The sequence below is a fragment of the Anolis carolinensis genome, chromosome 2, assembly GCF_035594765.1.
Source record: "Anolis carolinensis isolate JA03-04 chromosome 2, rAnoCar3.1.pri, whole genome shotgun sequence".
Lineage (NCBI taxonomy): Eukaryota > Metazoa > Chordata > Lepidosauria > Squamata > Dactyloidae > Anolis > Anolis carolinensis.
This window is the reverse complement of record NC_085842.1, coordinates 39,817,198-39,831,267: the sequence shown is the minus strand read 5'-3', so window position 1 is coordinate 39,831,267 and position 14,070 is coordinate 39,817,198. Positions and strand designations below refer to the sequence as shown.

At 44.0% G+C, this 14,070-nt stretch overlaps 1 protein-coding gene across 18 annotated transcripts in view; it reads left to right on the top strand.

Annotated features, from left to right (window-relative positions):
* Positions 1 to 13,168: 13,168 nt before the first annotated feature.
* Positions 13,169 to 14,070, top strand: part of cadps (calcium dependent secretion activator) — a 445,008-nt gene continuing 444,106 nt past the window's right edge. For 10 of the 18 annotated variants that reach the window (XM_062969676.1, XM_062969674.1, XM_062969672.1 and 7 more), the window contains exon 1: positions 13,170 to 13,943. In XM_062969676.1, coding sequence (XP_062825746.1) covers positions 13,530 to 13,943 — 414 coding nt within the window. In that variant the 5' untranslated portion in view covers positions 13,170 to 13,529. Of the gene's footprint in view, positions 13,944 to 14,070 lie in introns of all 18 variants that reach the window. The other 8 variants (XM_062969673.1, XM_062969667.1, XM_062969665.1 and 5 more) reach the window with 3 other exon arrangements.

Sequence of the window (14,070 nt, the reverse complement as noted above, 5' to 3'; positions counted from 1 at the left end):
AACCTACCCCTCCAGCAAAGCTAAAGCTGGTCCTTTCATTTACCCAATGGGTAATTGCATGCAATTAACTATTAAGAAGAATTACTACTGGATGCTGAATATGTATAATTGCAGACCTTCTGATTTTGCTTGCTATTCAGCACTGTTCAAAGATAAACAGACCTGTACTTTCACCCCTTTTGAAAACACACCAACAACCACCTTCTTTGTGCTCAGATTGATTTTTTTTTTGAGCTCTTGCTTACACATCTTTTATTTTGCATATTTTTGGATTATCTCTGTAAGTTTTGCCTTGTGTCTTTCTGTTTTCCTGCTATGGATAGGAGTTGGTTTGAATGAGCATGTGAGGAGTACGCTAAATAGGTAGGAAGCTGGAACAAAGGAGTTTTAATTTGAGCAATAGGCATGTGGGTTGAATTTGTACATTAAAGATTCAGAAGCCTTGCAGCCTAGCAGCCATTTTGCAGGCTTCTGAAGATCACAACGGATTAAGCCTCTCAAACTGCTGAGGTTGCTATCTACCAAAGCATTGCTTCATTTAAACAGGCTTCTCAAATAAGCCTCTCATTTACTCTTTCAGTTTTTCCTACAATCAATACAACCAATTTCCAAACCAACAACACTGTTCTTCACTCAAGACAACAACAGACAGGGGGAGTGAAGACTCGGGCAATGGTCTAGTAAATACAGGCCATGTTCCAAAGAAATATATTTGATAGATACTAGGCAGCCGCTAAGTACTTATACATAAACTCCAGTAACGGATAAAGAAGCCAATCAATCCTCGGTATGACAGATGCTTAAAGAATGTTGAGGATAAAGTATTTTTTTAAAAAACAAAACAAAACAAGACATCTGTATGGCCTACAAATGCAAACAAAACCCCAAGATAAGTACCGGTAATATCTTTTTATTACAGTGAGAATTATGAAGCCAATGCACTATATATGGACCCAGGGTGGATTTCTTCTGGCACCTACATGCTTTGTCCATCCCACACCTACTTTTTCAAGCAGAGAATATGGATATTCCAAGGAGGTTGGTTGAGCTCTAAATGCTATTTAGGGAACTGCCCCAAAACAGTGTAAGATATATATCTGAAAGTGACTGGGAACCGAGTTTTAGTCACACAACACACTACTTACATTTCTCACCAAAATAACGAGTTTGTGGCTTGCTGAAGGTTCAGAAGAGTCAAATATGGTCCTCTGGTCCCAAGAGACTAGCAACCCGTTTTACTAGGTTTAAAAAGTGTCACATAACTCTTTATCCATAAATTTTTACCAGTCAAGATAGTACAATAATTAGCAAACAAGAGAAAAAGCAAGAAATCTAAGCATCTTGCCTGCTGGATTGGTCATTATGTGTACATAAAGGTAAAGGTAAAGGTTTCCTTAGACATTAAGTCTAGTTGTATCTAGTTGGTGCTCCTTTCCATTTCAAAGTCGAAGAGCCTGCTTTGTCCATAGACACCTCCTAGGTCATGTGGCCAGCATGACTACATGGAGTGCTGTTACCTTCCCACAGAAGCTGTATCTATTGATCTACTCACATTTGCATGTTTTCAAACTGCTAGGTTGGCAGAAGCTGGGGCTAATAGCGGGAGCTCACTCTGCTCCCTGGATTCAAACCGTCAACCTTTTGGTCAAAACGTTCAGGTTTAAACCGCTGCGCCACCAGGGGCTATACATATCTGAAATTGCAAGGTGGCTATTGCACTGATCTTTTTTGAAGGGCAGCAGTATTAAAGTATTAGTTTGCACCCTAATGGGATGCAGAATCAATGATTTCTGTCCTCCCCTACCAACTAGACAGCTGTCTGATGCTGGCTTCATTTCTTTCTTTTCCAAAGCTCCCAAGCATTAGAGAGAATTAGAGCATTTGAATCCCTGTCCAAAGTGCTGAATGCTAGCTGGCTACATTGAGAGTACATTTCAATTTGAATTCCACTGCAGTCTTAGATCCAAGACGCTGCTAATTATTTCAAACCATATTCCTCTTTTTCTCTAGACAGATCTCAGGTCCTCACTAAATTGAATACAACCCAGCTCAAATTACTAATCACCAGGGATCTCCAAAAGCACTAGAGTAAACTCAAAACAAGATTGTGTACTAAAGGCCTGCCACTTGTAACAAAGATACCCAATGAGAAATCTATGAATAAGATATAGAGAAGAGGAGGACAGACACAGAGGGGGATGCATTCCCAATACACAAACTTTAGATCTCCACGCGCTTGGCCCACTCCTCCTAGAGAAACAAAAGATTACTAAAAGTCATTTTACAAAAATTGGATTTTGGCCCCAAAGAAGAAGTACTGCACCTTGTTTTTGTTCAGAATTGTGCCTCAAGAATTATTAACTTTTGTTAGGACCAGGAAATCAGGGAGTTGGTAGAAGCTGTTCAGGGACCAAACATCCTGATAGAAATACATAATTCCTGCCCCTGAATGCTTTCCAGGACACACATATTTATGTTTGGCATCAGAACATGGTTGCAAATGTTCTGGTGCTGAACCCAGGCCTAACTATGAAGACATTTGCAGCTAGAATAAATCAGGTAAAAACAATGGGCTGCCTATGTGTTTAGAGCTTATGGTAGAAAGTGCAACCTATTTCCCCTCCCCAATGTCTTCTAGAAAGATTACTGAGAAGAGATTCCATGGCGAGAATTGCAGAAATATCCCCATTCCTGAACAATTGGCTAGGACAGTAACATAGATATCTCAAGACGTCATATGTTTCATCTATACATCTTAAGTAAGTTGTAAGCTGCCTTGGGCCTTGAAGAGAAGCAGGTTAATTATTTCATGTCAAAAGCATTGCATAATAAATAAGTTTAAAAGTGATGAAATAAAGGAATCACAAGCAGATAAATAGTTTTAGACCAAAAGCGGGCAACAGCGACCGCATTGTCAGTAGCTTTAAACAACTTCTTCTCAGTACATGAGGCAGGACATTGTGGGCAAGCATACATATGCGGAGTTGTTTGTTCTGCTCTACAGTCACACAAGGTGGAGGATTCCTCCAGGAAGTACTATCTTGCCAAGTTATCTTTTGGTCTGCCCACTCTGCTTCTGAGTCTGTTTAGGGACTTACAAGTTGCGCATTCTTGGTTTGCCCCGGGAGGCAGACCCTCATGGGGGGCCATCCAGTTGGGATTGCCTGGCTTAGCTGCCCAGAGGAACACCCTTGCTGTTGCTGGAGGAACATCAAGAAGAGTGGTGGTTCTCATGAAGCTCCTCCTTGATTTGAGTCTACTGGGAGGGGGCTGATAGTCATGCAGTGGATGGCTTTTTACAATGTTCGACCTTATTTCTCTCACTGTTAGCAGCAACTTCCCATCGCACATCAGGGAGGGCAATGCCAGCTAACTTGTAGAATTTATCAACAGGTGTATGTTTAAGGCATCCTGTGATTATTCTGGATGTTTCATTCAGTGCTATGTTTACCTGCTTCACATGGGCAGACTTGTGCCAGACAGGACAGGCGTACTCAGCAGTTGAGTAAGACAAGGCCCAGGGCTGATGTTCTTATTAATTGTGGCTCTGCACCCCATGAACTGCCAGTAAGTTTCCGCAGGATGTTGTTGCGTGCAGCTACTTTATGCTTGGTGTTCATGCAGTGTTTCCTATATGTTAGTGTCCGGTCTAAGATGACACCAAGATATTTAGGATGGAAAGAGTGTTCGAGCTCTTGGCCTTCCCAAGTAACTTTCAGTTTCCTGTTGGCTTCACAGTTACATAGGTGGAAAGCACACACTTGTGTTTTGGTAGGGTTAGGTCATCTCTATTAATTTCAGAATAAAAAAATCATATCTATAGAATGAATACAGTTTGGTATCACTTACCATGGCTCAATGCCACGGAATTGTATAATTTTATGAGGTATTTAGCCTTTTCTGTCAAATATTCCAGGTGTCTCCTCAAACTACATTCCCCATGTTTGTGTTTTATTCATCCACGGCAGTTAAAGTGGTGCCGAACTGAATTAATTATTTAATGTAGATGCTCCCCCAGATAACAACCCCCCCTTAATGATCTGGTTTAATTTATTTCTTTTTTTATCAGATGTGTAATGTGCACAGATCAACAATAAAATCTTTTCCTGTTATGAAGTAGAAAATTATTCCCTTGTTGTGCATCTGTCTTTTAACCCATGTTACTGTCTCAATGTCCCAAAAATGTTGGCAATCCTAGTTACACTGCTCAGAAAAATAATCATACTAATTGAGTGTCTGTTGCCTTACGGGCTTTGCAAAAACAATTCTTATCAGTGGGGCAAAAGAGAAAACAAGGATACTTGATAATTAAAACAGTAAGACTTCCCCTTTACTTTAAAACTGCAAGAATTATGTGATTCTTAAATACTTCACTGGTGATCCAGAAAATTACACTGCCAGAGAGACATTTCAGGCAAATACCCAAGATTTCCCCATACTGTGGACAAGTTACTTTTGTGTTATATTATTCCCAGAATGCTTCATAATGAGGATTCCAGGAATAGTAAAGGTAAAGGTTTTCCCCTGACATTAAGTCTAGTCATATCCGATTCTGGGGGTTGGTGCTCATCTTCATTTCTAGCCAGCATTGTCTGTAGACATCTCCAAGGTCATGTGGCTGGCATGACTGCATGGAGCACCGTTACCTTCCCACTGGAGAAGTACCTATTGATCTACTCACATTTGCATGTTTGTGAACTGCTTGGTTGGCAGAAGCTGGAGCTAACAGCAGAAGCCCCGCTTCCTGGATTCAAACCACTGACCTTTTAGTCAGCAAGTTCAGCAGCTTAGCAGTTTAATCCACTGCACCACTGGGGGCTCCATTCTAGGAATAGTAGTCTATAAAAATAACATTTCCAAAACACTGGGTTTCCTTAAGTGAAAAAATCTGTTTGATTAATAACAGTACAGTTATATGAAAAGATTCATAGACAAGAAGCTTCAAATTTCTAGTGTGTAAGGCAGAGCTGACAGCATTACTTTGAACAGTGCAGTGATGAGAAGAACCAGACTGGCTGTCAAAAGTTTTGGCACTAAGCTATATGTGAAACAGCAAAATATGCAAATATTTCACTTGATGCCTGTCCATTCCATCTATCCCCCTTCAGGAGAAAATGAATCATGATGGCAATGACTCCTTGTGTCTGCAGGAAATGTGTAAAAGTTTTAGCAAGCAGCCCAGCTCTTCATTTATGTGACTCCTACATGTTGAGCCTGATCAGAAAGCCCTTTAAATTTTAATGGCGATCAGCGCAGGAGCTCTTGAACTAACCACCATCACCCCATCTACCAAAGAGCTTTCAGGCAACATTCATCACAGAGAGAGGTTGTATTCTCTAATGATGTGTGTTTTGTTATGCCTCCATCAGCAGCAATAGCCATTGGCCCACATTCCTTCTTCATATCATCCAATAACCAGACCTTTTCGATCGCATTCCTAGGAACACTTATTGGAGACTAAGTTCACTGAAATTAATGGGACTTGCTTACTCAGCCACATGTAGGCTCATAGTAAGTAGGATTTCACAATAGGAGCTCCACCAGCCAATGCGTTTACCAGAAGTAAATCCCACTGCATTCAGTGGGTCTTACTCCAAAGAAAGAATGCCTCAGGTTTATGTGGTTACATAAAGGATGTTTATGCCAGTAGATGTACTGTTGTGGCGGTCCACCTTTTCAGTGAATGTTGACTTTGCACAACCAATAAACCCAAAAACAGGAATGTTAAAAATGGTTCAAAACAACTACAGTTTGGGCCCATATTTTATCCATTTGGCATGCCAAGAAAGAGCACACGTGAGTTCTTTAAATTGAATGGAACAATTCTAAACTGGAATGGCAAGCCGGCTCTCTAACAGTGGCATTCAGTGTGCTATCATTACTTAAGAAATGATTTTGGCAACAGCAGCTCAAAGCAATAGGAAACTTGTTAAACATGGTTCTTGAAATGATTGTTCAGGTGCAATGATGCCTCCACAAAATGAATATACAGTAGAGTCTCACTTATCCAACATAAACGGGCCGGTAGAATGTTGGATAAGCAAATATGTTGGATAACAAGAGAGATTAAGGAGAAACCTATTAAACATCAAATTAGGTTATGATTTTACAAATTAAGCACCAAAACATCATTTTATACAACAAATTTGACAGAAAAAGTAGTTTTATATGCAGTAAGTGCACTCAGTGCACTTTGCCCAGCCCATTGTATGATTTTATTGCTGTGTTTTATCATGTGTTTTATAATGACTGTGATTTTATTTTATGCCTTTAAATTTTATTTGTGTGTTTTTTGTATTTGATACCATTGTATGCTTGTTTTATATCTGTGAGCCACCCCGAGTCCCTCTGGGGTGATGTTGGCGGGGTATAAAAATAAAATAATAATAATAATAATAATAATAATTATTATTATTATTATTAATGTTATGTTGTAATCACTGTATTTATGACTTTAGCACCAAAATATCACAATGTATTGAAAACACTGACTACAAAAATGTGTTGGATAATCCAGAATGTTGGATAAGCAAGACTCTACTGTATTATTATGCAAGGTCAGAAAGGCACATCCACTAGCTGACCTTTTGTCAGGAACAGAATTCTGGCTCTAGTCAGGTAAACAGGCTCATAGTATAATGCAAGATCATTCTAAAAAATTACTGTCACATATTTGTGGGGTTTTTTTTCTGGAGCCTTTTCAGTATGAACTCACAACCTGCTCAGAAGTCAACAGTGCTTCCTCCTGGAAAAAATTATTGAGTTTATTGGATTTATCACGACCCTGGCTGCAATCTACAACTGAAAAAACATTAGTGACACATCTTCTTACTGACGTGTTATGCTGTTAAATAATTTGGACCTAAATCTAATTGGGAGTCCCACTGAGATATACTTAACTGTTGACTCACCACACAACAGCTGATTGAGCAGGTCTGTTCTAGTTGAGGATATCATTAGGATTTAACCTTGTCTCGCTCCCATCAACACAAATGCCATTCCATTTCCTGTTCTCTTCTCTGGAGTCTGTCACTCTTTTTCAAACCTGCTATATCACAAGCCAAAATTACCAAAGAGCAAATGCATAATGTCCCTTTCCTCCACACTGAAGCCTTTCTTACATTACAACAATATTGAGAGCTACAAAATTTATGTGATTAAAATAATTTATCTCATATTATTTCCTTCCCATGAGTATTTCCCTATACTACAACAATAACCACAAGTTTACAAATCACTAACATCTGCTGTCTTCTTCTGCCCCAAATCATCTACATTTCTTAGCCTCCTCCATCCAAATTCCCAAATTCTCTCCTACTGATATATCTCCCTCTCTGCTTTGAGTGCTAATTTTGTAGAAAAGGTGTAGCATAATCAAAGATGTTTAACCAATTTCTTCAATTTGAAGATGTCTCGCTCCATATAAACATCTCTAACATGGGGTGCAGCTAAGAATATACAAATAAAGCTTTTGGTACTGAAAATAGTGTGTGCCTTTCAACTGCTGTCATAAGGAGCCCCTTATGGATTAAACCCTTGTGCTGGCAGGACTTCTGACTGACAAGATAGCGGTTCAAATCTGGTGAGAGCAGGATGAGCTCCCTCTATCATCAGCACCCCATGCGGGGGCATGAGAGAAGCCTCCCACAGGATGGTAAAACATCAAACATCCAGGCATCCCCTGGGCAACATCCTTGCAGACGGCCAATTCTCTCACACCAGAAGCAACTTACACTTTCTCAAGTCGCTCCTGACACACACACAAAAGGAATATGGATATTCATGTTATTATAACATTATCAGCTTTCTCATTATACCAATTAATAATCAATTGCCTTGGTTCACTTCTATGGGATCTCTATGTAACAGAGGAGCCTGAAGACCTTGCGACAGCAGAACCTCCATAACTGCATATCATTATATTAATACAGAGGCAATCTGAGAACATTGTACAAGACCTTTCCGGACCAGACCAAAGGCATATCTATGGGAGGCCAAGAAAGCACAATACTTGGGTTCACTAGAAAATGCTACTTGGGTTCATACAAATTACCATTCATGGCCATATTGCATCTGACAAAATATTGTTATCATCACTACTGTACACTGATGGCCTCATTCACCATTAATTTCCCTAATTTTCATGCACAAAATGTTGAAAAACGTTATGTATATGAGTCAGGCTACGTGCATAAGATATATGTGAATATAAATGAATTTTGTGTTTAAATTTTGATCCCATCTCCAAAGTATTTCAGTGTGTGTGTGTGTGTGTGTGTGTGTGTGTGTGTGTGTGTGTGTGTAGGCAAATACGGGTATTCCAAAATCTGCAAAAGTTCAAAGTGCTTCTATTTCCAAGTATTTCTGGCAAGGGAAACTCAAACCTTAAACTGTGTGATCCCAGGTTATGGTATAATGAGAAAGGGGAAAAAAGAGGGGCTCCAGCAATCCTTTAACCATGTACAGTTTTGCTATACATCTGTAGTATTTCCCCTTCCTTTTTCGCATCCCACCCAGGTGACTTATTAAAGACCCAATAGCCTTTCCTCACACAAGAACGTTTACTCCCCCTCCTCATTTGGAATTCCTTCAGGTTGCCTTGCTCTGCTTTGCCCTGTGACCCCTCCAAATAAAAGAAACGAAACCTTCTCTGAAGATTTGTAAGTTGGATGGCCATCTGTCAAGTGTGTTTTGACTATGTATTCATGGATGGCCCTTGGGATCTTTTCCAACTGTGATTATGTAATTGGTTCTATGATACACTTCTGGCCCCAAGCATTTTGGATGAAGAACATTCAACCTGTATTTTGTAAAATAATGTTTTTGGGTTGGAACCACCACTCCTCTTAATGCTCCTCCAGCAACAGTAAGAATTTCTGTGGGCAGAAAAATCAGGGAATTCCAACTGGATGGCCCCTTATGAGGATCTTCCTCCAGGAGCAAACCAAGAATGGGCAATCTGTTGTAAAAGGCTTTCATGGCTGGAATCACTGGATTGTTGTGAGTTGTCCGGGCTGGATGGCCATGTTCCAGAAGCATTCTCTTCTGACATTCCATGCACATCTATGGCAGGCATCCTCAGAGGTTGTGAGGTCTGTTGGAAACTAGTCAAGTGAGGTTTATGTATCTGTGGAAAGTCCAGGTTGGGGAAACAACACTTGTCTGTTTGAGGCAAGTGTGAATATTGCAAATAGCCAGCTTGATTAGCATTTAATGGCCTTGCAGATTCTCTTGCCTGCAGAATCCTTTGTTGGGAGGTATTAGCTAGCTCTGAATGTTTCTTGTTTGGAATTCCCGTTTTCTTAATGTTGTGTTGTAATTACTGTCCTGATTTCAGAGTCTTTTTTTAATACTAGTAGCCAGATTTTGTTCATTTTCATGGTTTCCTCCTTTCTGTTGAAATTGTCCACATGCTTGTGGATTTCAGTGGCTTCTCTGTGTAGTCTGACATGATAGTTGTTAGAGTGGCCCAGCATTTCTGTGTTCTCAAATAATATGCTGTATCCGGGTTGTTTGTTCTTTCTCCCTCCCTAGACCTTCCACAGATATATAAATCCCAGTTTCCAACAGACCTCACACCTCTCAGGATGCCTGCCACAGATGTGAGCGAAACATCATAAGAGAGTTCTTCTGAAACATGGCCATACAGCCTGGAAAACACACATAAATATTTACAGGGTTGTTGTATGTCTTTCGGGCTGTGTGGCCATGTTCCAGAAGTATTCTCTCCTGATGTTTCGCCCACATCTATGGTAGGCATCCTCAGAGGTTGTGAGGTATACCTCTGAGGATGCCTACCATAGATGTGGGCGAAACGTCAGGAGAGAATACTTCTGGAACATGGCCACACAGCCCGAAAGACATACAACAACCCTGTGATCCCGGCCATGAAAGCCTTCGACAACACAGCAATGTTGACTCCGCTCTTCCTTCTCTAGGATCTCTTCACTCTGCCTTTCTCTGCGCCACCCTGTAACCCCTTCAAATAAAGAAAAGGAAACCTTCTCTGAAGGTTTGTAAGCTGGATGGCCATCTGTCAAGTGTGCTTTGACCATGTATCCATGCATAGCAGAAGGGCATTGGACTGGATGATTCTTGGGGTCTCCACCAACTGTATGATTCTAAGACTGATTCTGTGACATACTTCTGATCAAAAGCATTTTGGATAAAGGACACTCAACCTGTATTTTGTACTTGATGATCCAACGAGAAAGGGGCAAATCTCCCCCCACCTCCAGTCCTTCCACAACAATTGCCAGTTTCTCTCTCTCTCTCTCTCTCTCTCTCTCTCTCTCTCTCTCTCTCTCTCTCTCTCTCTCTGTAGGGTTGTTGAAGACTTTCACGGCCGGAATCACTGGGTTGCTGTGAGTTTTCCAGGCTGTATGGCCATGTTGTGGAAGCATTCACTCCTGATGTTTCGCCCACATCTATGGCAGGCATCCTCATAGGATGTGCGGTACTGTATATTGAAAACGAAGCAAGGAAGGTTTATATATCTGTGGAAGGTCCAGGGTGGGAGAAAGAACTCTTGTCTGTTAGAGGCAAGTGTGAATGTTGCAATTAATCACCTTGATTAGCAAGGCCTGGCTAACTCTGCCTGAGGGAATCCTTTGTTGGGAGGTGTTAGCTGGCCCTGATTGTTTCTTGTCTGGAATTCCCCTGGTTTTGAGTCTTTCTCTTTATTTACTGTTCTCATTTAGAGTTTTTAAAAATACTGGTAGCCAGATTTTGTTCATTTTCATGGTTTTCGTCCTTTCTGTTGAAATTGTCCACATGCTTGTGATTTTCAATGGCTTCTCTGTGTAGTCTGACATGATAGTTGTTAGCTGGCCATGATTGATTGATATAAACCACTCTTACTTAATTTCCAACATACGCTAAGGATGTTTGCCATAGATGTGGGCGATACGTCAGGAAAGAATGCTTCTGGAACATGGTCATACAGCCCGGAAAACTCACAACAACCCAGTATTTGTACTGTTGTGGCATTTTGTTATATAGAGCAATGGTTCTCAACCTGATGTTTTGGCCTTCAACTCCCAGCAATCCTAACAGATGGTAAGGTAAAGGTAAAGGCTTTCCTCTGCCGATAAGTCCAGTCGTGACCGACTCTGGGGGTTGGTGCTCATCTCAATTTCTAAGCCGAAGAACCGGCATTGTCCGCAGACACCTCCAAGTCATGTGGCCGGCATGACTGAATGGAGCACCATTACCTTCCCGCCGGAGCAGTACCTATTGATCTACTCACATCTGCATGTTTTCGAACTGCTAGGTTGACAGGAGCTGGAGCTAACAGCGGGTGCTCATTCCGCTCCCAGGATTTGAACTTGGCACCTTTTGGTCTGCAAGTTCAGCAGCTCAGCGCTTTAACGCACTGTGCCATCAGGGGCCCCTAACAGATGGTAAACTGGCTGGGATTTCTGGGAGTTGTAGGTCAAAACACCTAGGGACCCACAGGTTGAGAACCACTGATCTAGAGCCTGTAGTGCCTTGCTCCTTGAAGGAGCTGGGGGTGGCGACGGCTGACAGGAAGCTCTGGCGTGGGCTGGTACATGGGGTCGGAAGCGACTGAACGAATAAACAACAATAACAATGCCCTGTTTCCCAAACTCTGGTCTTCCAGGTGTTTTGGACTTCATCTCCCAGAATCCCTGCTCATTGGCCGAGGAAGCTGGGATTTCTGGGAGTTGTAGGCCAAAACACCTGGGGACCCACAGGTTGAGAACCACTGATCTAGAGCCTGTAGTGCCTTGTTCCTTGAAGGAGCTGGGGATGGCGATGGCGGACAGGAAGCTCTGGCGTGGGCTGATCCAGGAGGTCGGAAGCGACTGAACCATTTTTTTTCCCGTGTCAGGAGCAACCGGAGTTGCTTCTGGAGTGAGAGAATTGGCTGTCTGCAAGGACGTTGCCCAGAGGACGCCCGGATGTTTTGATGTTTTACCATCCTTGTGGGAGGCTTCTTTCATGTCCCCGCATGGAGCTGGAGCTGATAGAGGGAGCTCATCCGCACTCTCCCCGGGTGGGATTCGAACCTGGCAGCTTTCAGGACAGCAACCCAACCTTCAACCTGTTTATTGATGTTATGTTTTTATTGATGCGACATTGTTTTATTGCCAATCTTGTTTTATTGTTTTATTGCTGTTATTGTATTGTTGGGCATGGCCCCATGTAAGCCGCTCCGAGTCCCTCCAGGGAGATGGGGCGGGATATAAAAATAAAGTTGTTGTTGTTGTTATTATTATTATTATTATTATTATTATTAAAGTCACTTAGTCCACTACGCCATCTGGGGACTCCGAACCTAGGAGTTATAAAACATGCAAATGTGAGTAGATCAATAGGCAATGGTGCTCCATGACCTAGGAGGCATGCTTTTGATCTTGGGAAATTCTTGTCATGAAGAACATTGAACTGATGGGACTGATTCTGTGCTAGAAAAGCATGTGGTTTCTTTTTTCGTGTCAGAAGCAACTGGAGTTGCTTCTGGATTGAGAGAATTGGCCGTCTGCAAGGATGTTGCCTAGGGGACGCCCGGATGTTTTGATGTTTTTACCATCCTTGTGGGAGGCTTCTCTCATGTCCCCGCATGGAGCTGGAGCTGATAGAGGGAGCTCATCCGCACTCTCCCCGGGTGGGATTCGAACCTGGCAGCTTTCAGGTCAGCAACCCAACCTTCAAGTCACGAGGCTTTTATCCCCTAGGCCACCGGAGGCTCCATGACTGAACGAATAAACAACAGCAACAGTGCCCTGTTTCCCAAACTCTGGTCTTTCAGGTGTTTAGGACTTCATCTCCCAGAATCCCTGCTCATTGGCCGAGGCAGCTGAGGCTTCTGGGAGTTGTAGTACACACGAAAACGTGGAGCATTCGCGTTTGGGAATCACTGCCAAGTGCCGTGTGACTCGCCTTCCCACCGGGGTGGCTTTACCCTTCCTCTTCCCCGACCCCTTCGCTCCGCCTTTGTGTAACCTTCGAGGAAAGGAAAGCGAGAGCAAAGCCGTCAATGGGGAGGAGGCGGGGCGGGCAGCCTGGGCGCCGTCCAATGGGAAAGCGAGGCGGGGTAAATCGGCGATGGTTCAGGGCAGAGGCGTCACTTTCCCGAGCAGACCTGTGCGGGAAGGAGGAGCGAGGGAGGAGGGAGGGGGAGGAGGACGGCGTCTGGGCATGCGCAGGCAGAGGGGGGCGGGCAGTGCTAGGGCTTTGGCCGCAATCGCTCTGTGTGTGTGTCTCTCTCGAAGCCTCTGCAGTTGGCGGCTCCCTTTCAGCACCTTGGACAGCAGCAGAGCAGCTCCTGATCTTGGAGAGCGGGCTCTGAATTGCTGGAAGGAAGGACCACCGCGGGGCCTGAAGAGCGAGCCTTTTAGTATTATTTTCTTGGCCTCGTCTCTTCTTGGGGGGCTCGTAAAGGAAGGCCTCGATCTCTAGGCTCGGCTCTCGTCCTCCTTTGGGCTGAAGTTGGGCGGAGAGGTGGCTTCTAGGCCAGGCGAAGGAAAGGAGAAGAGCCCTCGCTCCTCACCGCCGCCGCCGCGATGTTGGACCCGTCGTCCAGCGAAGAGGAGTCCGATGAGATCGTGGAGGAAGAGAGCGGGAAGGAAGCCCTGGCGCCTGCCGCCTCGGGAGCCCGCCTGTCCCCGAGCCGCACCAGCGAGAGCTCGGGCGGCGGGGGCAGCGGGGGCGGCGGAGGGGGCAGCGGGGGCGGCGGCGGGGGCAGCGGGGGCAGCAGCGGGGGTCTCCAGCCCAGCAGCCGGAGCGGCAGCGGCGCCCGGCCCTCCAGCCCCAGCCCCTCGGTGGTGAGCGAGAAGGAGAAAGAGGAGCTGGAGCGGCTGCAGAAGGAGGAGGAGGAGAGGAAGAAGAAGCTGCAGCTCTACGTCTTCGTCATGCGCTGCATCGCCTACCCCTTCAACGCCAAGCAGCCCACCGACATGGCCCGCCGCCAGCAGAAGGTCAGGCAGGCCGAACGCCCGGGGATTTGGGGGACTTGGGAGGGGGGGTGCTTGGGGGGCAATGGAGGGAGGCAGGGCTGCCAAAGGAGCCCACGAGGAGGAGGATAGACACATACAACCAGCAGGA